The following is a 26135-nucleotide window of genomic DNA, read 5'->3' on the forward strand; positions in this document are numbered from 1 at the left end:
TTAAAGGGGTCGGATCAGTTCCCCCGATACATGGCAATGACCTCATCCCACCCCGGAAACGACATGCCAATGTCTTTCGGGTCAAGCGGCCTCAGGCTGGGGGTACACGCCCCCACTGTCGGAGCCGCCAAGGGGATGCCACCCCACCGCCTCTCTTCACGCCTGGACTCAGAGGTAGAAAGTATGAAGGACACCGCCTGACTGCTGCCCAGGAGGGTTGCCTATGGCCGCACATCCCTCCTCCATTCACACAGAGAGCGGAAAGGGTACACAACCCCCCGCAGCCCAGAGGGTCCTACACCTCTTTCCTTGCTGCAGCCATGAGACACATGCCCCAGGTCAGACCTTGGGGGATGAAGCCTTCAGCGGTCCCTCAGGCAACATGTCTCCTCCGGATGGAGAAAACACTGACCAGGGACATGAGGGACCACCTTAAAAAGAAAGTGGCAGTGTGTTTTCTGTTTGGGAGGAGGGGCTCCATCTTTAAAGGGTTGACCTGGAAAACGACTGGGGGAAAGTGAGATTACCTTTGGGTATCTGCTTTGCAGAAAAAAAAAAAGTAATTTTGGGGGTTTTCATATTAATCTGCTATTTTTATTTTAACTTGCTGTCTGAAGGACGTCCTTAAATTGTAGTAGCTAAACCTGGATGATTCCTGGCTTCATCCTGGTATGAAAACTTGCACCTAGCGATTCTCTTTGTAGCAGAAGTGATTCTGCGTGTGGGGGAAGTGGGTCCCACCCGCCTCCCAGGCTCTACTGTCTGATCGCAAAGCCCGACAGTGATGTGACTGGTTGCATCAGCTGCACAAAACAGAGCGGGAGGAACTGATGTTGTTCCTCTCTCTGTGACCCCAGAAAAGGAAGTAACGAGTATGTCGTCACTTCCGGTTTTGCCTTTTTGTTTACGGCCAGGAAAGCAGCCGACCCGACCAATCTATGTCTGATTGGCTGCATGGAGGCCAGAGCAGAGATTTGGGGTCTAGTAGACCCCAAATCTCTCCAGCCCATGCTGTCACAAGGGATGTTGTTCATCCCTTGTGATGGCAATAAAGTTAAACAAAAAAGTGTAAAAAATAAAGTTTAGTATAAAATAATAATAAAAATATTTAAAGCACCCCTGCCCCCCTGTGCTTACATGTAAATGCCAACATATCCGTTACTCCCTCACCTGTGTAACTCTAAACTGGTAACCTACAAAGGCGTTTAAAGCAATGTCAATGCAGAATTTTAGGCACCGTAGTTTGCTGCCATTCCATGGGTAGGCACAATTTTAAAGTGTGACAGGTTAGGTATCTATTTACTCTGCATAACATCATCTTTCACATTATACATAAAAACTGGGGTAAATTGTGTTTTTTAATTCATTAAAGTGTTTTATTTTTTTCAAAAAAACTGCTTTTGAAAAACCGCTGCGCAAATACTGTGTGGCATACAAATTGTACCACCCATCATTTTATTCTATAGGGCCACTGCTAAAATATATAATGTTTGGGGGTTCTAAGACATTTTCTAATAAAAAAAAAAGTCGATTTTCACATGTGGGAGCAAAGTGTCAGGATTGGCCCGGATACAAAGTGGTTAAAGCGGAGTTCCACTGGCTTTGGTGTTTATTAAAAGTCAGCAGCTACAAAAAGCGTAGCTGCTGATTTTTAATAAACACACACTCACCTGTCCCACGGTCCAGCGATGCAGCCGAGGGAGCCTCGGTTCTCTCCGTCTTCTCCCCGTGGCCCGAGCATCTCTAGTGTAGGCACCCGGTTGTGACAGTTTGCAGCTTCACAGCCGGGTGCGCACTGCGCATGAGCGAGTCGTGTCCTAAGTGGCCGGGCAATATTCTGGGACCTGTGTCATGTCCCAGAAGATTGCAGGGAGGGTGGAGGCGAGGAGAACTTCCGCCCGAGCCGTCTAGGCAGCCCGAGCGGAAGTGGGTACCTGTCAAAACTAGGTACCTGTTCCCCCCCCCCCCCCCCAAAAAAAATGACAGTTTGTAGCTTCACAGCCAGGTGCACACTGTGCATGAGCGAGTCGTGTCCTATGTGGCCGGGCAATATTCTGGGACCTGTGTCATGTCCCAGAAGATTGCAGGGAGGGTGGAGGAGAGGAGAACTTCCGCCTGAGCCGCCTAGGCAGCCCGAGCGGAAGTGGGTACCTGTCAAAACTAGGTACCCCCCCCCCCCCCCAAAAAAAATGGCATGCCAAATGTGGCATGTCAGGGGATCAGGACCACTTAAAGCAGAAGTTCCACTCAAAAGTGGACTTCCGCTTTAAGAGAAAGTAAGGCCCCTTCCACACAGGGGGGGGGGGGGGGGGGGGGGCACTGTTGGAGTATGGTAATCCCCGCTGAGCAGGCAGGTGGCTGGTCCGTCTCTGCTGATGCACACACAGCCCGCTCTCCTCTATGGGCATTTGGATGTATATGGACCGCCTGTCCATTTACACCCAACTCCCATGTGACCTGATCCATGGATGATGAACGGATCTCCATCAGTCAGTTTTTAGTGGACGGGATAGACGTCAGTGGGTGTCGTCGGACTCGCTGCTCCATTGAGAACCGTTTGGTCCTCCTGTGTCAAAGGGCCCTAAGGGAAAAAAAATTTTAAAGATTTTTTTTAGTAAAAACCAAAAGAAAGCTCGGTCTGTCTAAAGAAGAAAAAAAAAAGATACAAAGCCTATTTGGATAGAGGCACGTAAATGAGTAATTGTTTTTTCAAACTATCACATTGCTAAGAAATGGATTGGTGAGGAAGAGGGAGTACAGGCTGGGACACAAGTAGTTAAGCTTTGAAAATGAAACCTAGAAGCTGATTGGTTAGTCTGCACATCTGCTGCAGTTCCGAGGATGTTTTTGGTGACTTTAGCATTTCTGTGGAAATGAAGACAAGTCTCTGGCAGGGAGCGGGTTAAGCCGCTCTTTTCGCCCCCCATGAACCCCTGACTGGCAGCAGAGTCTGTATGAGTCTCGGTAATAATACGTGGAACCAACAACTCTCCATCTCCTCCGCCACTCTCTCTGTAGAATGAAGTAATGGGTAGGACGCAGCGTACTCCTCATCACCCGCCTCTCTATAACCCCGCCTTCCACTGGAAAATGGCTGATTGCCGAGCTGGAAATCACAACCGGAAGTAGAATGATCGAGCAGCTCCGCGATGGATTGGTGCGTCCTGCAGCTTCAGCTCAGCGACGAGGGGAGGGAAGGCCAAGATGGCGGCAGGAGTGAGAGCGCGGAAGGGGCCGTGCGGCTAATCGAGGGAGAAGCGGAGATCCCGAGGCGCCTGGACGTGTGATGGGAGCGGGATAAATCGGGATGTGTGAGAGCTACTCGCGCTCGCTGCTGCGGGTGTCGGTGGCGCAAATCTGCCAGGCTCTGGGCTGGGATTCCGTGCAGGTGACCGCCTGCGACCTGCTCACCGATGTACTGCACCGGTACCTGCAGCAGCTGTGCCGGGGGGCCCACCGCTACTCCGAGCTGTGTGAGTATCCACTGTACCGGGAACCGGGGCTGTAGGGGGAGGAAGGGGAGAGGTCATGGGGCAGCTGGACACCCTCCATGCAGATCTGTGTGACAGCTGTGATCACATAACCGGAGTCTGATCCCGGAGTGTCCGGGGGGAGGAGAAACCCGGGGCCTACCGGGGGAGAGGGCTGTGTGCCGGTCGGCGGATGTCAACAAATGCACGTGTGTGTGTGTGAGGAGGGAGGACGGAGCCTGGGGCTGCTGGGTGTCATCTCCATCCATCAGATCCCCTCACCAGGACACACATCTGATATCTCTGAGAAGTCTGTCCTATATAAGATACTGTGTGTCCTCCCAATCAGATCCCCTCCCCAGGACACACATCTGATATCTCTGAGAAGTCTGTCCTATTGTAGGCTGTCTGTGTCATCCCAATCCATGAGATCATCTCCTCCCCAGGACACACATCTAATATCTCAGAGAAGTCTGTCCTATAAGATACTGTGTGTCCTCCCATCAGATCCCCTCACCAGGACACACATCTGATATCTCTGTCCTATTGGAGGCTGTGTGTGTCATCCCAATCCATCAGATCATCTCCCCAGGACACACATCTGATATCTCTGAGAAGTCTGTCCTATTGGAGGCTGTGTGTGTCCTCCCAATCAATTAGATCCCCTCACCAGGACACACATCTGATTAGTCTGTCCTATTGCAGCAGATTCTGCTCATCAGTAGTGTATTGGGAGCCCTGTGATCAGACAGGGTGTCCTCTCCATCCATCAGTGTCCTCCTCAGGACACACATCTGATATATCTGAGAAGTCTGTCCTATAAGATGTGTGTCCTCCCAATCAGATCCCCTCCTCAGGACACACATCTAATACCTTTGAGAAGTCTGTCCTATTAGATCAGTGCTTCTCAACACCGGTCCTTGGAACCCACTAACAGGCCAGATTTTAAGTATTACCTTGGGGAGATGCGGGCTAGAATACTGCAATCACTGAGCAGCAAATGAGATCACCTGTGATGTAATTTAGATATCTTGCATACCTGGCCTGTTGGTGCGTCCCGAGGACCGGAGTTGAAAACCACTGTATTAGATACTGTGTGTCCTCCCAATCAGATCCCTTCCTCAGGACATACATCTGATACCTCTGAGAAGTCAGTCCTATTAGATACTGTGTGTTCTCCCAATCAAATCCCTTCCTTGGGACACACATCATGGGGGGGGGGGGGTCGCTGTACTAACTATATAACTAACATTATATAGTTAGTACAGCAAGCTCCTCAGTTTTTTTTTTTATATTATTCAGTCCACTTGACTGACTAAAAAAAAAACTGGTAGTGGGTGCAAGCCTGAAGAATCTGGCTACCCACAACCTTTTATTATTGTTTATACGCTGTGAGTATAACTGGGCTCTCCCCCCAGGGAATGTTCATCAGTCATATTCGCTCCTCGGGGTTGGTGTCATTCAGTATAATCCCACTGCTATGATGGCTTTTAAGCTCTGACTTCATGTGCCCCTGCCTGTGTCTTGTCATTGGCCCCAGATCAGACATGCATCTAGTCAAGGACATGGTGATGGCTTCTGGTATATGGACTGGCCCTATAATATCTGATAATAGATAATTGTCAGCTATGCAGTCTGCTCAGCACAGGACCCTCTGCCATGTCGGTGACCACTGTGCCGCACTCTCTGCTGCCAGCCGCTAATTGCTTTCTCGCTATGATGATAGGGAGCAATGCTCTGTTGTGTCCAGAGGGTCTACGAGGCCCACATCACCTTCCTGGCCAAGACCCGTCCGTGGCACCTGTCACTGACAAAAGCTCAGGTGCCAGGATGCAATTTCTAGTTGACCTGACACCTGGGGTTTGTAGAGCCCTGGCTTAAGGAGAAGCACGACAAGCTTTTTTTTTTTTTTGGCTATACTTTTCTAGTGGGTCACATGAGTGCACTTACTTTTGTTCTCCTGTAATCCAGAATCAGAAGATAATGAGCTGTTTCCCGCAATCAGCTGACATCACATAGCCGCTCCAGGCTGTGGAAGGATCCCGATCATATTGTCAGGATCCACCCAGCCACCTGATTTGACCGTTGGCTCCAGATCTTAGCGAGCTGCACCCCCAGCCTCTTCAGCCTGGCTCTTCTGTGACCACTGGAGGAGCAGAACTGAGAATGGTTATTGACAGTGACAGTCATCTGATCACTCAGCTCTTGGTCTTTGGCTAGGTTAACGCTTGTGTGGGTTGTTGCAGGACAGCGTGTAAAACTGCACGTTTCTGCACCCACAACCACCTGTTGCTAAACCTCTGCTCCTTTGCTGATGTCTGGGGCTGCTGTTCATTCTTAATGTCACCCCTATGCATCTGAAACCGCTGTGCTTTTTTGGGCACAGGAAATCATGTAGTGCAGTAGCGCCATGTGATTTCCCTGCGGCTGCATTTTTAAAAAAGGTGCAGGAACATTTTTCCTGCATGAAACACAGGCAGGGCAGCCAATTCAAATGAATGGCCAGCGGTGCCCGTGCAAATATGTCTCGCAGAGCTGCAATGATGTGGAACAGCTATAGCATCACACCAGTGCTGCAGCATAGAGATGGATATGTGTTTTTTCTTTATATCCCAAACTTCTTTAAAATATACAACAGAGATGCTCTAGGTTAGTGCTGGTCAGTGAAGAAGGCCTGGAATGGCCCTTGACATGTCTAAAGGGCCACACAACAGAACTAAGTACAGGGGGCAAGACTGTGTGATCACTTTGATAGTCAGGAGCCTACTATTGCTCCTGATGGTTAGTAGGACACCAGAAGTTTGCAGTGACAGCTAAGGCTGGCCATACATGATACAATTTTCTTGAAATTTACCTTCAAGTATGTAGTACAAAGGCCTGCCTAATTAGATACAAGTGAATGTGTTGTTTAGCTTTGACCTCACATTATGTGGTTTGTGGTAAATCTATCAGAAAATTGTACAACAAAAATTGAACATGTATGGCCAGCTTAATGGGCCATACACACTATAAGATTTTCTGAAGACTTTTTCCTTTAGATTTACCAAAACCATATAATATGAGGTCAAACCTAAACACTTTCAATTTGTATGCAATCTGGCAGGTCCTTGCACAACATAGAAAAGGTAAATCTGAAGGAAAAAGTCTTCAGAAAATCTTATAGTGTGTATGGCCCTTTAGGCTCTGTGCTCGGAGCGTGCTATGCAGTGCACTTCCAGCACATACACAGCTGTGTATATATGCACTGCCTCAGAAGAAGGCCCACCTCTGTGATGCTGACATCACCAGGTTATAGCCTAAGTTTATCTAAACAGAAAAATCAGCACAAGGGACATACATTAGTTAGTAGGATGTGTCCCTTGTACTGATTCTTCTAATCTTCATCTGTCCTACAGTTTCTATGAATGACACAGGATCCGTGAATGGAGGATAGGTGGATGCATGATAGATGGCATCATCTTTGGCTGTAAAGGATAGGAGGGTTTAATTCTGCTTTCAATTGCAATGTGGCCAGTGCAAGGAGTGGAGGGTTTGTTTACCAGGTGCCTGACAAATGGTGTTGTATGTAATTACCAAGACTGCAGGTATACCATGTCTGATCGTGTATTAGTGATTACATTATAACAGTTACAGGTTACAATTGGGCCCTTTCACACGGGGCGGACTCCAGTTTGATAAGCAGGGGGTCGGTCTGCTGATCAGAGCAGAGTGGGCAGATGATGGGTCCATATCTGCTCGGTTTCTGAGGACACGGACAGAGCCTGCTCTGCTCTATGGGCAGCTGGGAGTAAACAGACTCTGCTGTCCGTTTTACACCCGACTGCACTCTGATCTGCATAGATGTAAGGGGACAGATCTTCTTCTTTTTTTTCGACCAGAGGTAGTCTGTTTACACCCCCCGGTTCATTAGGGGGAATGGATGGTCCAATCAGGGCCGCCTGAAAAACAGACCTTTTCAGACCCAGTGTGTAAAAGGGGTCATACAGGTTACAGTACCCTTTTTTTTTTTTTTTTAAATAAATTCAATTCAGTCTGTAAAAACGAAATAATGAAATCTGCCGCTGTTTAATTGCTTTAGCAGAGAAGAGACGTTGTAAAAGGTACACTGTTTTAGTTGGTGGTGGGGAATAGTACACCTGACATATAAATATGTTGGGAAGTTTACAGTATGTCTCAGCTTCATTTATCCAGAATCCTCTAATTGTAAAAGCAAGCAAAGTCCTTTCTTGTATTATCAGAGGCATGGACTCCAGAGAGAGAGATACAATTCTGCCCCTGTACAAATCATTAGTAAGACTTCATCTGGAATATGCAGTTCAGTTTTGGGCACCAGTTCTTAAAAAGGATATCGGGGAACTGGAGAAAGTACAGAGAAGGGCAACCAAACTAATAAGAGGCATGGAGGAGCTCAGCTATGAGAAAAGATTAGAGGAACTGAATTTATTTTCTCTTCAGAGAGGAGATTAAGGGGGATATGATCAACATGTATAAATACATAAGGGGTCCATATAGTGAACTCGGTGTTGAGTTATTCACTTTTGGGTCAACACAGAGGACAAGGGGGCACTCTTTACGTCTAGAGGAAAACAGATTTCGTCTCCAAATACAGAAAGATTTCTTCACAGTAAGAGCTGTGAAAATGTGGAATAGACTCCCTTCAGAGGTGGTTCTGGCTAGCTCACTAGATTGGTTTTTAAAAAGGCCTGGATTCTTTCCTAGGTGTACATAATATAAATGGGTACTAATATTTTTTTTAGGTAAAGTTGATCCAGGGAATATCCGATTGCCTCTCGGGGATCAGGAAGGAATGTTTTCCCCTGCTGTAGCAAATTGGATCATGCTTTGCTGGGTTTTTTCGCCTTCCTCTGGATCAACTGCGGGTATAGGATTGTGTATATGGGATTGTGTGGTTGTTTTTATTTTTTATTGGTTGAGCTGGATGGACTTGTCTTTTTTTCAACTTGACTGTAGGCAGGGTTTCAGGTGAGAATGACACATGGCGAAGGTTTTGTTGGTGATACGTGATGTTAGTTTTTTACAAACGTTAGTCAATCAATAAGGGCTCATTCATGTGTATGTCAATACCCTGCGTTTATATGGCATTTATTCAGTATTTTTAAAGCCTTATAACTGCCCTCCAATGCCTGTGATGAATATTACAATGGCACAAGACAGAAGTGGGAGTGTTGTGTCAGTTTGTAAATTAAATCGGAGTTCCACCCTGGGAAAGTTTTTTTTAATAAAAATACCCCCGGGACAGTCAGGTCTAGTGCATTCCACAATGGCTAGCCTCTGATCTGTCCCGGGTTGCACTTACCTTTTAGAAGAAATATTTACCTTGAAAATGTATTCTCCAGCGCTGCCATCTCAGGTGTGGGCAGCTTGAAGCCAGCGCGGTCTTCTTCGGTCCAACGATGCACTGCACCGGCCCCGACGTCACTTCCGGTGCCGCAGCGTCATCCCTGCACAGCTTCTGGGCATGCCCAGAAGCTGTTTTGAAAGGTATGACGGCGCCTGCACCGGAACTGACGTCGGGGCCGGTGCAGGCGCATTGATTCCTGGGAGCAATGACGTTCAGCTCCCATTAATCATTCGCGGCCGCCGAGGGGAGGAAGAAGGAAGTAACGTAAGTATATTTTCTTCTATACAAGGTAAGTAAAAAAAAAAAATTGCGATTATCCATTTGTTTTTCAGGTGACCCGGAGCGAGAAGATGGAGGTAAGTATAATTTTAGGGTGGAACTCCACTTTAAGCAGCATGTTGCTTTTATCAGGTATTGATGCTTTTCCACCTTCTCCATTGACTTCATTGGTATTGCTCTATAACCGCACCTATAGCATTTATGAAGTGTTAACTGGGCATTGGGGGAGAGACAGTGCAGGTTCCTGTATCCCAGAATGCACTGGGAAATAATAGAGAACTAGGACAGAGCAGTTCCAGTCCCTTCCTGGTTGTACACAACAGCCATGTGGGGACACCATTTGCTACTTTGTATAGGGAAACCAACCAGCCAGCAGAGGCACTGAGTATTTCCAGCGGAAAACTTTTTCTCTCAGCAACAGTGAGCTGGTCCAAGCCAAGCGTCAAAGAGATGAAAGTATATGAATCTATCCTGCAGAGAATTCACAAAATTGTCTGCTATCACACTACAACCTAACCGTGCCTCAAAGCAGATCATTTCCGCTACATCACTTCCCATTAATTTTTTTTTTTTTTTTTAAATAACAAACATGTTATACTTGAATTCTCTGCATAGTTGGTTTTGCACAGAGCAGCCCAGATCCTCCTCTTCTCGGGTCCTTCGCTGGCGCTCCTGACCCCCTCCCTCCTGCCGAGTGCCCCCACAGCAAGCAGCTTGCAATGGGGGCACCCAATTCTGCTTGCTCCTGAGCCGCTTCTCTGCTTGTCAATGAGCCTTCATAACCACATTAAAGCAGAGTTCCACCCTGCATTTGAAATGTGCCCCCCCCCCCATTGTTGCTGATTACAGTGCCATAAATGTTCGGAACCTGTGCTTTTTTTTTTTTAAAGCATTTTACCCTTTCGGGTCACTAAAAAGCTCCACTTCCGCTGTACCTTGCCGCCGCAAGGTACGTCTTATCCAGCCACCCATTGGCTCATAGGATATGTGTCATCAGTTCCAGGAGTCAATGGGCAACCTGCAATACACAGTGCACTGCGGTTTGTTCACCCTACGCAGGCGCGACATTGGCAGGTGCGTGCTGGGTAGGCATCTGCACCTTTTTCTGAAGGAAACTCAAGAGTAGGCTTCAGATGCCCACACAAAGGATGGAAGATCACTGGATCCAGAGGGTACAGTGAACACAAATTAAAAAATAAAATGTTATATGCAGCTTATATCGATTTAGATTGCATAAGCTGCATCTGTCACGGGGGTCATAAAAAAAAAAAAAAAAAAAAAAGGCCCGGAGCTCTGCTTTAAACACTTCCCAAGAAAAGCAATGCCTTCATCAGCATTTATTAAGCATTCTTGAAACTTTTTTGATGTTTTACAAACACAACGAAAACACGGCATAAACACATAAACGCTATAGGTGTGTTTAGTGTATTCTTCATATTAAACACATGTGAACGAGCCCCGAGGCCCTGTTCACACCTGAGCGTCTTTCAGCTTGTAAAACGCTCATCTTTGAAGTCTCAAAACGCCCAACAAGCAAAATCTCATTCACTTCAATGGCCCCTGTTTACATATGAGCATTTTGTCGCCTGAAGCTCAAAAAAGTGCATGATCTTCTTTTATGGCAGATTACAAGCGTTTTTGTTAGATGTCAATGCCTGCCTCCAAACACCTGCAAAAAAACGCTTGAAAGAATGCCTGAAAAATGCCCAAAAAAACACCTGAAAACGTTACTCAGGTGTGAATGGAGCCTAACAGAAATCTTCCTTAACAGATTAGGTCTCCCACTACCCTCAGAATTGGGTCCAATTTAACCACTCTAAGACCGAAAGGATTTGCCCCCTTAATGACCAGGCCCTATTTTGCGATTTAGCACTGCGTTTTATTTTAACGGAAAATTGTGCAGTCGTGCGACCCTATACCCCAACAAAATTTACATCCTTTTTTTTTTTTTCACAAATAGAGCTTTCTTTTGGTGGTATTTGATCACCTGTGCAATTTTTTTTTTTTTTTTGTTTGCGCTATAAACAAAAAAAGAGCAACAATTTTGAAAAAAAAAACAATATTTTTCACTTTCTGCTATATGACCTTCTCAAAAAAAAAAAATTTACATTTTAGGCCAATTTGTTTTCTGCTACATTTTTTTGGTAAAAAAAAAAAATCGCAATAAGTGTATTTTGATTGGTTTGCACAAGTTATTGCGTCTACTACCTATGGGAAAGATTTATGTCTTCTTTTTTTTTTTTTACTAGTAATGGCGGCAATTTACGATTATTTGCGGGACTGCGACATTGCGGCAGACAGATCGGACCCCTGACTGACATTTTTTACACTTTTGGGGGGACCAGTGACATTACTACAGTAATCAGTGCTAAAAATATGCACTGTTGCTGTAATAATGACACTGGCATGGAAGAGGTTAACCCTGTGGGTGATCAAGCGGTTAAATATGAGCCTAGGGGAGTGATTCTAACTGTGAGGTGGGGGGGGGGGAGTGTGACTTCTGAAATGACCATAGAGACATGTGATCCTATATAGAAGGATCACATGAGCTCTGTGATCATTGCAGGGATAAGAACGGTCGGCTGTGTTTACAACAGCTGACTGTCCTCTCTCAGCGGGGAACGATCGTGGGTGTCAGGCAGCAATCGGAGCCGCTTGACACACTCATCAGCTTCCCCACTGACGAGCGGGTGGCCGATGGCGCGCGCTTGCCTCCTAGGCTCCTGTGAGCGAGCGACGTAGACCTACGTCGCTTTGCCCAGGAACAGCTGCCTGCCGCAGTAAATCTGCGGTAGGCGGTCGTTAAGTGGTTAATGGAAAGATAAAGTAACACAGTGACTTGCCGTAATGGATCTAACCTGAAATCTGTGCTTGATAATGTCAGAAGTTAGGAAATATGTTTGATCTGACTAAAAAAAGATCTGAAGTAAAGCTGGACATGTTGCTGCAGCATCCTGATTTAAATATGAAAGCCAACTTGTAGAGCTGCACGATTAATCGTTAAAAAAAATTGTGATCTTGATTTCCCCCCCCCCCCCCCCCCCCCTCACAATCCTAATTTGGAATATCCATGATTCATACAGTGCAGAGCTGTTCTCTGCTCACTCACAAGAAAAAGACTCCAGCAAATGTTTATCAACATTGCTAAGCACTGGGGGATAACTATAAACATATTTTACAATGTATCATTTCGTTCTTTTAGATCAAAGGGTTGAATTTCCCTCTGTAAATGAAGTCAGTTTAACTACCTGAGTCCCGGTTCACACTTCTGCGATGCGGCAACGCTGCGAATATGTTCCCGCATCGCATCTGCACCCCTGGCAGTTCACACTGCCATATGCGATATGCAGGCGGTGTCAATTAAAAGTTAACGACACCCCCCAGATCAGACCGCATATCACAGTGCAATCTGAAAGTTCGCACAGAATCGGATCGCACTAGTGTGAACCACCATGCGATCCGATTCTGCTGTGGATTAAAAAAAGGGTCCTGTGCGTGTTTAGTGCGGATGCGGTGCGAGTTCAGCCATACAAACTGTATGGCTGAAATTTGCACCGCACAGAGATCGCATGTAGTTTAGGAGCAGTGCGCTCCGAATCATATGCGATCTCTGTGATCGCACTAATATGAACCGGCCCTAAAGTGGGGTACACACTATAAAAAAATCAGGCGAACAATCGTCCGATTTTCCTAATTTCACAGCAAATCGGAACCGATGAATGAAAATTCGTACAAAAATTCTCATACGACAAAGGCTTTTTTTGTTTTTGTTTCCAATCGCGCGCAGTCTTTCTTTTCTGAATTTTCAGTACACATTAAAAAAATCATCGTTAATTTTTCATAAGAGAAAAATGTTGGCGTTTGTTCCTTTTGAGAATTTTCGTCCAAAAATTCAGAATCGGCTGTCAAAAGTTGTGTAGACACTATATGAAAACTATTTGGATGAAAATGTTCGCCTGATTTTCTTGGTGTGTAATAGCCTTCAGGCTCCATTCACACCTGAGCGTATCGTGTTTTTTAGGTGTTTTTTAGGCGTTTTTTCATTTTTTGCAGGTGTTTGGAGACAGGCATTGCCATCTAACAAAAACGCTTGTAATCTGCCAAAAAAGAAGCTTATTTACTTTTTTGAGCTTCAGGAGTTGTGCTTAAGGCACCAAAATGCTCACGTGAACAGGGGCCATTGAAATGAATGGGATTTTGCTTGTTGGGCGGTTTGAGTCTTCAGAATTAAGTGTTTTATGAGCTGAAAAACGCTCAGGAGTGAACAGGGCCTAAGTGCCGGTTCACACATATGCGATGTCAGACATCACATGGGTCAGCGCACTGCTCTGCAAATCACATGTGATGTCTGTGCGTTGCGAATTTAGCCATACAGATTGTATGGCTGAAATTGCATCGAATTCGGACCAAAGTCGCACAGGACCCTTTTTTGGTCTGCACCAGAATCGGATCGCATGGGTGTTGACACCTATGCGATCTGATTCATGTTCGAATTGGCAGTTCGCTCTGCGATATACAAACTGATCTGGGGGTGTCATTAATTTTGTATTGACACCCTCAGCGATTCGCATATGGCAGTGGGAACTGCCTGCGAGTCTAGTGTAATGTGGAAACCTGCAGTGGATTTGCAGGGTTCCCGCATCACATATGTGTGAACTCCTTTCACACGGTCCGCCTCCGTAGGCGGATCCGTGCTGCTCAGCAGGGGATCGATACACTGATCCCCGCTGAGCAGGCAGGTGACAGCACACATAGCAGAGAAGGGAGGCTTCAGAGCACCATGCATCTCTATGGGGAATCGGATGAGAGCGGACTGCATGTCCGCTCTCATCTGATCCGATCCCCTGGACGGATGGAAAATAGGGTTTCCATCCGTCCGGATTTCACGGACAGGATCGGATGGCAGCGGGTGTCAGCAGACATGTCACCGCTGACATCCGCTGCCCCATAGGGATGCATGGAGGATCTGATCAGATCCGCCTAAAAAACTGACAGGCGGATCTGATCGCTCGTGTGAAAGGACCCAAAGCCTTTTTCTGACCCTTGTGATTTTTAAAATCACTAATAAATTATTTAGAACACACAAATATATATATATTTATTTATTTAGCAGAGACCCTAGAGAATAAAATGGCGATCATTGCAATCTTGTATGTCGCACTGTATTTGCGCAGCGGTCTTTCAGATGCAGTTTTTTTGGGGAAAAAACACTAATGAATTAAAAAAAAAAAACTAAACAGTAAAGTTTGCTCAATTTTTTTGTATAATGTGAAAGATGATTTTATGCCGAGAATTGTGATCTTTATTCAGTCATGCAGCTCTTCTAACTGGTTACCTGGATGCTCTAGATTGGGTTGTATTATAATATCATTGTGAGGGAACAGACTAAAAAAAGGAAAGAGAATATGTATGACTGATGTTAATGATCTAAATCATGTAGAGCTGCACGATTAACCGTTAAAAAAAATAAATAAATAAAATTGCGATCTTGATTCACATGACAAGTTGTACTTCATAATTTCCAATGAGTACCGTTCATATCTGTGTGACTTCAAGTTGCAGTGGTTTCAAAGTAGTCCCTGCACTACTTTGGGCCGATTTTTAATGAGTTTTGAGGTCCCTAGACATAGGCATTGCTTTAAGTCCAGGTAAAATAGTGGTAAAATTGCGTGACTTTTAGGTCGCATAAGTTTAAAAGGGGCCTTAGATCAAAGGAATTTACTTCCGTCAGTGAATGCAGTTTAACCTCTTTTTGCTAGAAAATTCTTAGAATATATATATATATATTCTATGTGTGTATGTATGTATGTATGCATGTGTATGTGTGTGTGTGTATATATATATATATATATATATATATATATTTTTTTTTTTTTTTTTTTTTCTTAGCAGAGACCCTAGAGCAGGGATGAGGAACCTTTTTTCTGCTAAGGGTCATTTGGGCATTTATAAAATCATTCGGGGGCCGTATAAAATTATCAACTTTTAAAAAAGTGCCTTTTATATTTGGTCAAACATTTAATTAACTCACCCCTAATGTGATGGCTGCAACTGCTTCTCTTTGGTGAGGTGTGTGATGTTAGCTGGTATTGATGATGATGCTACTCGCAACTGGTTTTCCATGTTTGCGTCGGTCAGTCTGGAGCACACTCGACTCTTTGTGGTGGTAAGTTTTGAAAAGAACTGCTGGTGGGTACAGCTGGCTGGTACTGCTGGTGGGTACAGCTGGCTCAGGCTGGTACGGCTGGCTTGTACTGTGCTGTGGGTACTGCTGGCTCCGGCTGGTACTGCTGTGGGTACTGCTGACACAGGCTGGTACTGTGCTGTAGATACTGCTGGCTGGTACTGCTGGCTTAGGCTTGTGCTGTGCTGTGGGTACTGCTGGCTCAGGCTGGTATTACTGGCTAGTACTGCAGGCTGGTACTGCTGGCTCAGGCTGGTACTGCTGGCTGGTATTGCTGTGGGTACTGCTGGCTCAGGCTAGTACTGTGCTGTAGGTACTGCTGTGGGTACTGCTGGCTGGTACTGTTGTGGGTACTGCTGACTCTGGCTGGTACTGCTGTGAGTACTGCTGGTACTGCGGTGTGTGTTGCTGGTGGTAAATGCTGGCCAGCAGCGGTGCCGCACTGGAGGAAGAGGCAATGTTTCCTGTATGGGTCACAGGCGGAGTTCATTTGATGTCACTCCGCTATGCCTCACTCAGACTGTCAGAACAGAGCCGGAACTATACAGGAAGCATCGGCTCCATTCTGATAGATCAGCTGAGAGACTCAGCTGCATGGGGGGCAGGACCAAATGACTTTGAGGGCCGCATACGGCCCCCGGGCCTTAGGTTCCCCACCCCTGCCCTAGAGAGTAAAATGGCAATCATTGCAATCTTTTATGTCACACTATATTTGTCTTTCAAATGCAGTTTTTTGGGAAAAAATACTTTACTGTTTATTTTTTTAAAGTTAGCCCATTTTTTGTATAATGTAAAAGATGAGAATTGTGAGAATCATGATCTTTATTCTAAGCAAAAAAATAGTGATTCTCATTTTATCTAGAATCATGCAGCTCTGAAATGATGCCTTCTATAACATAAGATAGAGAATATAATTGCTGCACAAGAAGTTTTATTCCAATTTATATCCGAAACTGGTATAAAAGTAAATTGTCGCTTGCTGTAAATGACCCCCTTGGGGAAATCTGTACTGTGTGTAGGCTTGTGACGGTATCAGATTTTCATGCTGCGATTAATTGATTAAGGTTTTGCCACGGTATACGGTATTATCACGGTATTCTATTATTAAATTTAAATTATTAAATTTCCACCTCACTTCAATTTCATTGCTGAATTTAGGGGCTTTGGTTCACTTATGCACATTATTATATAGTCAGTCAGTACAGACTCTGTGAACCAGGCCTAAAATAGGTCATCAAGCAGTGTCTGGCCTAACTGGTGATAACTGGTCCTGGCGCTCGGCTCCGATCCGATGGCCTGGTCATTAAGAGGGCAAATCCTTGTGGTCAAGAAGTGGTTAAACCTGAAGGAGGTGTTGTTTATAAATGACTTTACTATTGCTTTAGGCCTGGTTCACATGTATGCGGGTTGGTGGTTCACATGTATGCGGGTTGGTGGTTCACATTTGCACAGGCATAGCAGCCCATTGATTTGAATGGGCTGCTATGCCCTCATTTTCCGCAGAAAAAAGGTGCATGCAGCATTTTTTTAAAATTCAGTGGCCTTGAAATCCATCCTGCTTTTGCACCATGCGACTAACCTGCAGTTCCTGCTCTGGCAAGCTTTCTGCATTTTTTGTATACGTGGGCACGGCATTTAAAAACAGTTTGCGTGTGCAGCAACGGCAGGTAAGTCGCATGGTGCAAAAGAAGGATGGATTTCATGGCCACTGCATTTTTTTAAATTCTGCATGCACCTTTTTTCAGCTGAAAACGCAGGCATAGCAGCTCAAGCCCATTCACATCAATGGGCTGCTATGCCTGTGCAAATGTGGGCCGCCAACCCGCATACATGTGAACCAGGCCTAAAGCAATAGTAAAGTCATTAATTGGTTAAACCTGCAGGAGGACCGGTGTTTTTATCTATTAATGACTTTACTATTGCTTTAGGCCTGGTTCACATGTATGCGGGTTGGTGGTTCACATGTATGCGGGTTGGTGGTTCACATGTATGCGGGTTGGGGGCCCACATTTGCACAGGCATAGCAGCCCATTGATGTGAATGGGCTTGAGCTGCTATGCCTGCGTTTTCAGCTGAAAAAAGGTGCATGCAGAATTTAAAAAAATGCAGTGGCCATGAAATCCATCCTTCTTTTGCACCATGCGACTTACCTGCCGTTGCTGCACACGCAAACTGTTTATTTTTAAATGCCGTGCCCACGTATACAAAAAATGCAGAAAGCTTGCCAGAGCAGGAACTGCAGGTTAGTCGCATGGTGCAAAAGCAGGATGGATTTCAAGGCCACTGAATTTTAAAAAAATGCTGCATGCACCTTTTTTCTGCGGAAAATGAGGGCATAGCAGCCCGTTCAAATCAATGGGCTGCTATGCCTGTGCAAATGTGGGCCGCCAACCCGCATACATGTGAACCAGGCCTAAAGCAATAGTAAAGTCATTAATAGATAAAAACACCGGTCCTCCTGCAGGTTTAACCACTTCTGGATCGCAAGGATTTGCCCCTTTAAAGACCAGGCCATCGGATCAGAGCACCAGGACCAGTCATCACCAGGTAGGCCAGACACTGCTTGATGGCTATATAATAATGTAATGTGGGCTGCTATGCGTGTGTGTGTGTGTATATATATATATATATATATATATATATATATATATATATATATATATATATATATATATATATATTAGAGCTGCACGATTCTGGCCAAAATGAGAATCACGATTTTTTAGCTTGGAATAAAGATCCCGATTCTCTGTGTAACAAAAAAAAAAAATTGGGATAACTTTACTGTTACGTTTTTTTTTTTTTTTTTTTTATTCATTAAAGTCTAATCATTGCGTTTGAAAGACTGCTGCGCAAATACAGTGTGACATAAAATATTACAACAATCGCCATTTTATTCTGTAGGGTCTCTGCTAAAAAATATATAAAATGTTTGGGGGTTCTAAGTACTTTTCTAGCAAAAAAAAAAACTGATTTTAACTTGCAAACAGCAAGTGTCAGAAAAAGATCCAGTCTTTAAGAGGTTAAACTTCCTTTCTCCCTGGCAGAGGGAAGGAAAAGATACAAATGTAATCATTTTTGTTTATAGTTAGGAGACTTAATGCTGAAAGGTGTTAGCTGAGTGAGTGAATGAGTCATCCAGCTCACTGAAATGTATCAATTCACAAGTCAGACAGACTTGACAGAGAAACTCGGTATTTTAAAAATGCCACAATAACAATACCGTGGCTATGCAATACCGCGATATATCGAATTACCGAAAACCGGCATATGTCTAACTGTGTGTACAGAATATTGCTAGAAATCCCATTCCCGCAAACTGTGATTGGTTCACTGCTTTCCTTTTGCTCCCATTGATATAAGGTTTATGTGGGTGGCAGTGGGGAATTTTATATATATTCCACAACAGCCAGGACAGTGTTTACCTTTCTGCTTTCTCTAAACCCAGGGAGTGTTAATAACACCATGTATAACATTGCTCCATGTCACAAAGACTTTGTCCCCTACGTGATTAAAGGTTTTAGTGAAAAAGTGTCAAAAAATAAAGAGTCCTCACCTCCAAGTGCACGCACACGTATGAAAATGTTGCTTGTGAATGGGTTAATATATACTGAGCTTGAAGTCCAATTAACTATCAAACCCTGCACTGGGAATTTTATATTGGAGAGATAATATCTAAAGCCTGGTACACACTGAGTTTTTTTTTTTCTGTTCAACCCTGCTAGGTTGAACGAAAAAAAAAAGAAACTGGCAGCTCCGGTCTGAGCCGCTGTACTAAAGATCTGATATTAGTACAGCGTTCTCCCCCCACTGAGCTGTTCTGACAGGGGGATGCAGCCATTGGCTGAGAGTGCCGATCGGGAGCTGGTCTGCTGCTGGTTTTCCAGTATGCATGTCTAACAGAAGCCGACCTGGCTGCCATACACATGGGTGGAATATTGGCCAGTTTTTATTGAACCAATTGATGTCGCCTGGCATTTGGCCTGTGTGTGCGGGGCTTAAAGCGGTTGTATCCCGCTTTTTGACACTTTTACCTACAGGTAAGCCTATAATAAGGCTTACCTGTAGGTACAATTAATACCTCCTAAACCGGCGCGAGCGCTCTGAAGGTCCGGGGGGACCTTCAGTTTTCCTTGCTGGGAGCTTGCCGGAAAATCACTCCCGCACGCATGCGCGGGAGTGACGTCATCGCGGCTCCGGCCAATCACGGCGCCAGAGCCGCCGAACCCGGAAGAGACGCCGAGGGATCATGGCATCGCCCGCAGCGATGTCCGGGGGTCCATGTCGGGGCTTCGTTCTAAGGTAAGTAATACATAATCAGCTAGTATGCGATGCATGCATGTCTAACAGAAGCATACTAGCTCATTATGCCTTTGTCTTGCAGGTTTTTTTTTTTTTTTTTTTTTTTTTTTTTTTTTTTTTTAATTTTCGGGTTTACAACCGCTTTAAAGGGGTTGTAAAGTCAGAAGGTTTTCTTTATCTTTCTATGCATTAAGATAAAAAAAGCCTTCTGTGTGCAACAGCCCCTCCTAATACTTACCTGAGTCTCCTCTATCCAGCGATATCCATGAGTGCCCCAGCTGTCTGGGATCCCGCTGCTGCTAATCAAACTCAGCCAATCAGGAGAGCGAGGGGGCGGGGTTGAACGGTTGCTTTTTGTCTGAATGGACACGCAGATCTGCAGCTTGACTTGGGTGCCCCATAGCAATCTGCTTGCTGTGGGAGCACTCAACAAGAGGGAGGGTCCAGGAGCTAAGAAGAGGAACCCGAGAAGAGGAGGATCGAGGCTGCTCTGTGCAAAACCTACTGCACAGAGAAGGTAAGTATGACATGTTTGTTATTAGAAAAAAAAAAGACTTTACAATCACTTTAAGCCCTTTGCATGTGTAAAGCACTGCCAGATCTGATCTCCCTTTTTAGTGTGGTTTAAAAATTTTTTTAATCAAAGCTGATCCTTCTACTTAGTTTTAGAAAGGATTTTGTAAGGATTCATTCACACTGAAGCAATCCGTTGCATTGCATTAAAATGCATTGCATTACTGCAGTCCATTCATTGAACAGGCGTGCAACATACCACAATGGACAAAAAAGTGCATGACCCCTTGTTTTAAATTGCAGTGGGGCGTGCGTTTCACTTTACTGTACAGTGCATTGGGGTGCCATTGACAATGATTGGCACTTTAACACAGTGCATAAAGCGGGTACACTGGCATATGTTGTGTGAATGGGCTCAGAGTCTTACATCGGTAGAACAGGAGCAGGTCAGAATGAAGTTTTCTAAAATATGTGTACAGTAAACCCCCCTCCATTGCGGGGGTTACGTTCCGCACCCAGCCGTGAAAAGTGAAAATCCGCGAAATAGAAAAACCCTATTAAAATGCATTGTGGGCATGTTTATTTTACTGTCACTGTACGTGTAAAAGCATTTTAAGGTCTTTAAACACACTTTTAAAACAATAGAAACTCATTTAAACACATAAAAGATACTGAGAGACATAGCAAGAGCTATGGAAAACACAAAAATATTTCATTATTATTGATTTATATAGTAAAATAACATTACAAAAAAAAACGCAATATACCGGGACCACAAAAACTGAACCGTGATGGAGCGGGGGTTTACTGTGTGTGTGTGTGTGTGTGTGTATATATATATATATATATATATATATATATATATATATTCACCCTCAATTAGTTGTTGTTAAACAAACCTGGTTAGCTTTTGTATAACTGTTTTCCATTGATCCCTTTTGTATTGTAGATGGACGGACGGACCCGGTTTTGGATGATGTAGGCCAAGCCTTCAAACTAATGGGAGTCAATCTCCATGAACTGGAAGATTATATTCATAACATTGAACCAGTCACATTCCCTCATCAGATCCCCGCTTTTCCTGTCAGTAAAAATAATGTGCTGCAGTTCCCTCCTCCCGGAAGCAAAGATGTTGAGGACCGAAAGGAATACATACCTGACTACTTACCTCTCATTGTCTCATCACAGGAAGGTACAGTGTATAGCTCAGCTTTCTCCCTTCCTTTTCATTTCTATCTGTTCAGCTGCTCTCCTTATTTTTAGTCAGGTTTTTCCTTTATTTGAATCATATTATCGATCGCTGGAATCAGAAGATGGACTTGGCCCCTTTCACACTTATGTGACGCAATTTTACCACGATTTTGCCGCGACTTTGAAAGAAATGGCCATGGCTCAAAACGCAATCAAATCTTGGCAAAGTAGTGCAGGAACTACTTTGAAGTCGGTGCGACTTCAAAACGCACTGATATGAATGGGGCTCATTGAAAATAATGGAAAACTACTTGTCATGCGATTTTGCGGTCCAAAATTGTGGGACAAGTCGCACTAGTGTGAAAGGGGCCTAAATCTTTACAGTGTTCTGTTCTAGGGGAGCACAAGAAATGACACTTTTTTTTTTTTTTTAATGAGAATTCCACATCCCATGGTGCACACAACCCGAGCATCCATCTATTGTACAAGGCTGTTATAAGCAATGTAGAAGGGGAATGTTTTCCTCCCACTGTGTATAGTAGGAGGTTTATAAGGTTTTCATATAACCATTGCAGCTAATTAGGGTGCTGTCACGTTTTTAATCTTGGAGTAATGGTGGAAGACTTTGGGAAGAGATTTCTCAAATAAATGAAAATGTTTCAGGCCAGTTTTCACTAAAGTTTTATATTGGTGAATTAGTTGACTTAAATATATAAAGTGATATCGCGCTACAATAAAGTGCTAATAACAAAAAATTGCTGTTCTATTCGAACAGCAAAAAATACTGTGCAGTGCAAATAACAAAAGTTGCTGTGCTGTGCAAAGGTGCAATGATTAGAGGAAGTAAACCCTCCTCTGCAAGTTGTGCCTATAAGTAAACCTATGATAAGGCTTACCTATAGGCACTGTAAATATCTCCTAAACATGTACCATTTAGGAGATATTTACCTTACATGCAGCCAGTGATGTCACTGGCGCATGCGCTCTGAAGGAACGGCTGCTGGTGCCGTTCCTTCAGAGCCCCGTGCCGTGACCGGGAGTGACGTCACCGGGAGTGACGTCACCGCGACTCCGGCCAATCAGATGGCCGGATGCCGCGATCCCGGAAAGACGGGCGACTGGACATGTCGCCCGTCATAGAGGTAAGCGGACTGCACGACGGGGGCTCGTTCTAAGGTAAGTATTTCATAATGAGCTAGTATGCGATGCATACTAGCTCATTATGTGTTTCTCTTTCAGGGTGAAAAAAAAAACTAATTTGGGTTTACAACTTCTTTAAAAGGGTTGCAGAAATGAACAAATCAATCAACATAAAACATATGTGTCCATATGACTCCTCAGCATGAACACTAAAATAACGTCAAAATCAGCTTAATCGCATCAATTGAAAAGATAAATCAAAAGTGCAAGGTGCTGGTCCATTAAAGTGATTTCAAGGGAATAAACAGTCTCTAAAGTGCCAAAATAAGTGCAGCTGCCGCAATGGATGATTCAGGTGCTCACGATCCCACCACCAGTGATGGATGGCCTCTCACCTTATAATTTGACCAGTGTTTCACCACTAGGTCAAAAACAGCTGACTTCGCCCTTGCTGGGTCTTTTGATAAGATATGGCCGCCTGGCTGGAAGACTTCACAGCAGCAGCTCACAGAAGAGGTCTGGCAGCAGTGTGGACAGGTGATTGGAAGCCTTTGGGGTAGGGAGATTTTTTTTAGGGAAGAGAAGGGTGCATTATTAAAGTTTTTTTTTTTTTTCTTTACCACTTAAGCTCAAAGAGGTATACCCCCCCCCCCCCCCCCCCCCTCCCATGACCAGGCCATGTTTTGCGATACAGCACTGCGTTACTTTATCTGACAACTGTGCAGTTGTGCGACAATGTACCAATATCAAATTTATGTTCTTTTTTATTTTGGCGATATTTGATCGCTGCTGCGTTTTTTTTTTTTTTTTTTTTTTTGTACTATAAACAAACTTAAAACCAACAATTTTTGAAAAAAAAAAAAAAGTTTTTACTTTCTGCTCTAAAACACATCCCAATAAAAAAAAGGTAAAAATCAAATTTCTTCAATTTAGGCAAACTGTATTCTGCTACATATTTTTGTCAACAATCCCAAAAAGGAAATGTATTGATTGGTTTGCGCGTATGTTATAGCGTCTACGAACTATGTTATCTATTTATGGAAATTTTTCTTTTTGCTAGTAATGGCGGCGATCCGCGGCTTAGAGGGACTGTGATATTGCGACACACAAATCGGGCACCTAACTGACCCTTTTTGACACTTTTTTTTTTGAGAACCAGTGACGCTAATACAGTGATCAGTGCTAAAAAATATGCATTGTCGCTGTTCTAATGACAATGGCTGGGAAGGGGTTAACATCGGGGGCAATCAAAGGGTTAACTGTGTGCCTACGTTGTGTTTCATTGTAGTAGGGGAGGTGCTTTTACTAGTGGAAGGCATGGATCAGTGTTAGTGCTTTGCAGGAACACAGGATCCATGCCTTCTGTACTGGCAGAATGGCAATCTGCCTTGTTTACATTGTGTGTACAGAACGATCAGTGGGTGCCGGCAGACATCAGTTCTGTGGGACCTGCTGATGAACTCCCGCTGTGTAGAATCACACCTAGAAGTGGAGGACCATGTATATATACGCAATCCTATGCAGCGCTGCTGCCCTGCAGCAGTAAATCTGCGATAGGGGGGTCGGCAAGCGGTTTAAGTTCACCATTTATAACATGTTAAACCTATATTCAGAGTATAACATGTAACATTATGAAAGGACCGCCTCCTGATCCCCACTCTGATGGCTAGCTTTCATTATTTACCCGCGTCACTCATTTACCATGCTCTGTGAATGGAAAAGTACAAGTCCTTACAGTCTTAGTGGCTGTTGGCTTGGTTTTCAATGAATGATGATGGGAGCGCTGTGGCAGTTCATTGATTCTTCCGGTCAGTGTATCAGCTTGCCCGTTCGAGGTATGAGCAGATACACTGACAGGTCCGCAGGAGTCCTACATGGCATCAGCGATCTGCTGATCACGGGTGCAATGGTTTACAGGCTGCAACAAAAATAATAAATGCACATTTTTTTTACCTGCAAAAAAGATGTGGATTAATTTTTTGTAAAAAAAAAGTGAACGTCTCCGTTTTTAACCACCTCCCACCCGGGCCATTGTAAATATACGGCCGGGTGGGAGCTTCCTCCTTCTGATCGGACGTTCCGGAACGTTCTTCAGAAGGAGAGAGATTGCGCCGCCGCGGGCATGCGCAGCGGCGCGATCTCGATGTGCCTGTGTCCCTAGGACACAGAGCAACAAGCCTCGGCAGGATGGCCCTGTGATTGGCCCTCCTGATCACATGACGGCTGTGTCCAATCACAGCCGTCATGTAATGTCAATACAGCCGTTGTAACGGCTTCGATCTCTTCTCCTCCTGACAGATCCTGTCAGTGAGGAGAAGAGCAGAGGATCGATACTGCAGCCGGGGTGATCAGTGAGTATTTCTGATTACTCACTGATCACAGGGGGGGTCTGTGCTGGTAATCAGATGATTGATTACCAGTGCAGCCCTGGGGGGAGGGGGTGCCACTAGAGCCACCAGGGATGCCCACCCATGACCACCAGGGATGCCAACCATGGCCACCAGGGATGGCAAACAGGGCTCAGAGAGCCTACCAGTGGTGCCCCCCTATTAGTGCTGCCCACCAAGGCCATCTATCAGTGCTGCCCACCAGTGCCCGTTATTGCCATCTATCAGTGCTGCCCACCAGTGCCCGTTATTGCCATCTATCAGTGCCGCCCATTATTGCCCACCAGTGCTGCCGATCAGTGCCGCCCATCAGTGCCGTCGATCAGTGCCCATCAGCGCTGCCTATCCGTGCCCACCAATGCTGCATATCAGTGCTATCTATCAGTGCCACATATCAGTGCCCATCAGTGCTGCATATCAGTGCCACTCCATCAGTGTCTCCTCATCAGTGCCTGTCAGTGCGGCGTCATCAGTGCTCATCAGTGCAGGAAAAAACGTATCTATTTACAAAATTTTATAACCTAAACAAAAAAACTTTTTTTTTTTTTTTCAAACTTTTCGGTCTTTTTTTATTTGTGCACCAAAAAAGAAAAAACCTGGCGGTGATCAAATCCCACCAAAACAAAGCTCTATTTGTGGGAAAAATGACACAAATTTGGCTTAGGTACAGTGTTGCATGACCACGCAATTGTCATTCAAAATGCAACAGCGCTAAAAGCTGAAAATTGGTCTGGGAAGGAAGGGGGTTTAAGTGCCCAGTATTGAGGTGGTTAAAGTGGAATTCCGTTGAAAAATGAAAATCTATACCTGATTAGTATGCATAACATAAACAATTTCTATATTGTACATTATTGTAGTTTCTGGATGTCAAATTGGAAGCAGCGGTCTATTGTACACATTAAAGCAGATCCTTGGGAAAATTTTTTTTTTTTTTTTTTTTTCATATGCAGTGGGGCTGTACCCGCACTGCATGGGTTAACTGCTCGTTTTGTCCAATGGCGCACAGAAAGGTTCTACTTACCTGGTCCTTTGATCCTCCATGAAATATCGCTCCCCCACATCCAAGCAGTGGACTGTTTATGTCCAGGGTCGCTTGATTTGCGTGATGACGTCAGGAGCAGTCTATGCACAAGACCGCTGGTGGAGGGGGGCTGGAGCAGCAGGGACCAGTCTTCTCTTTAGAGCATGGGTGTCCAACCTTTTGGCTTCTCTGGGCCACATTGAGTGTAGAGAAATTTTCTTGGGCCGCATATAAAATATATACTATAGTTAAGGTATATAAGGAATAAAACGTCGCCGCGCCCTTC

General features: G+C 44.7%; 1 protein-coding gene across 1 annotated transcript in view; it reads left to right on the forward strand.

Annotated features, from left to right (window-relative positions):
- Positions 1 to 3171: 3171 nt before the first annotated feature.
- TAF3 (TATA-box binding protein associated factor 3) overlaps positions 3172 to 26135 on the forward strand; it is a 202509-nt gene continuing 179545 nt past the window's right edge. The window contains exons 1-2 of the mRNA XM_082252859.1: positions 3172 to 3473; positions 21060 to 21302. Coding sequence (XP_082108985.1) covers positions 3308 to 3473; positions 21060 to 21302 — 409 coding nt within the window. The 5' untranslated portion in view covers positions 3172 to 3307. The remainder of the gene's footprint in view (positions 3474 to 21059; positions 21303 to 26135) is intronic.

Source organism: Pelophylax lessonae (assembly GCF_965119305.1).
Source record: "Pelophylax lessonae genome assembly, chromosome: 4".
NCBI classification, from domain to species: domain Eukaryota; kingdom Metazoa; phylum Chordata; class Amphibia; order Anura; family Ranidae; genus Pelophylax; species Pelophylax lessonae.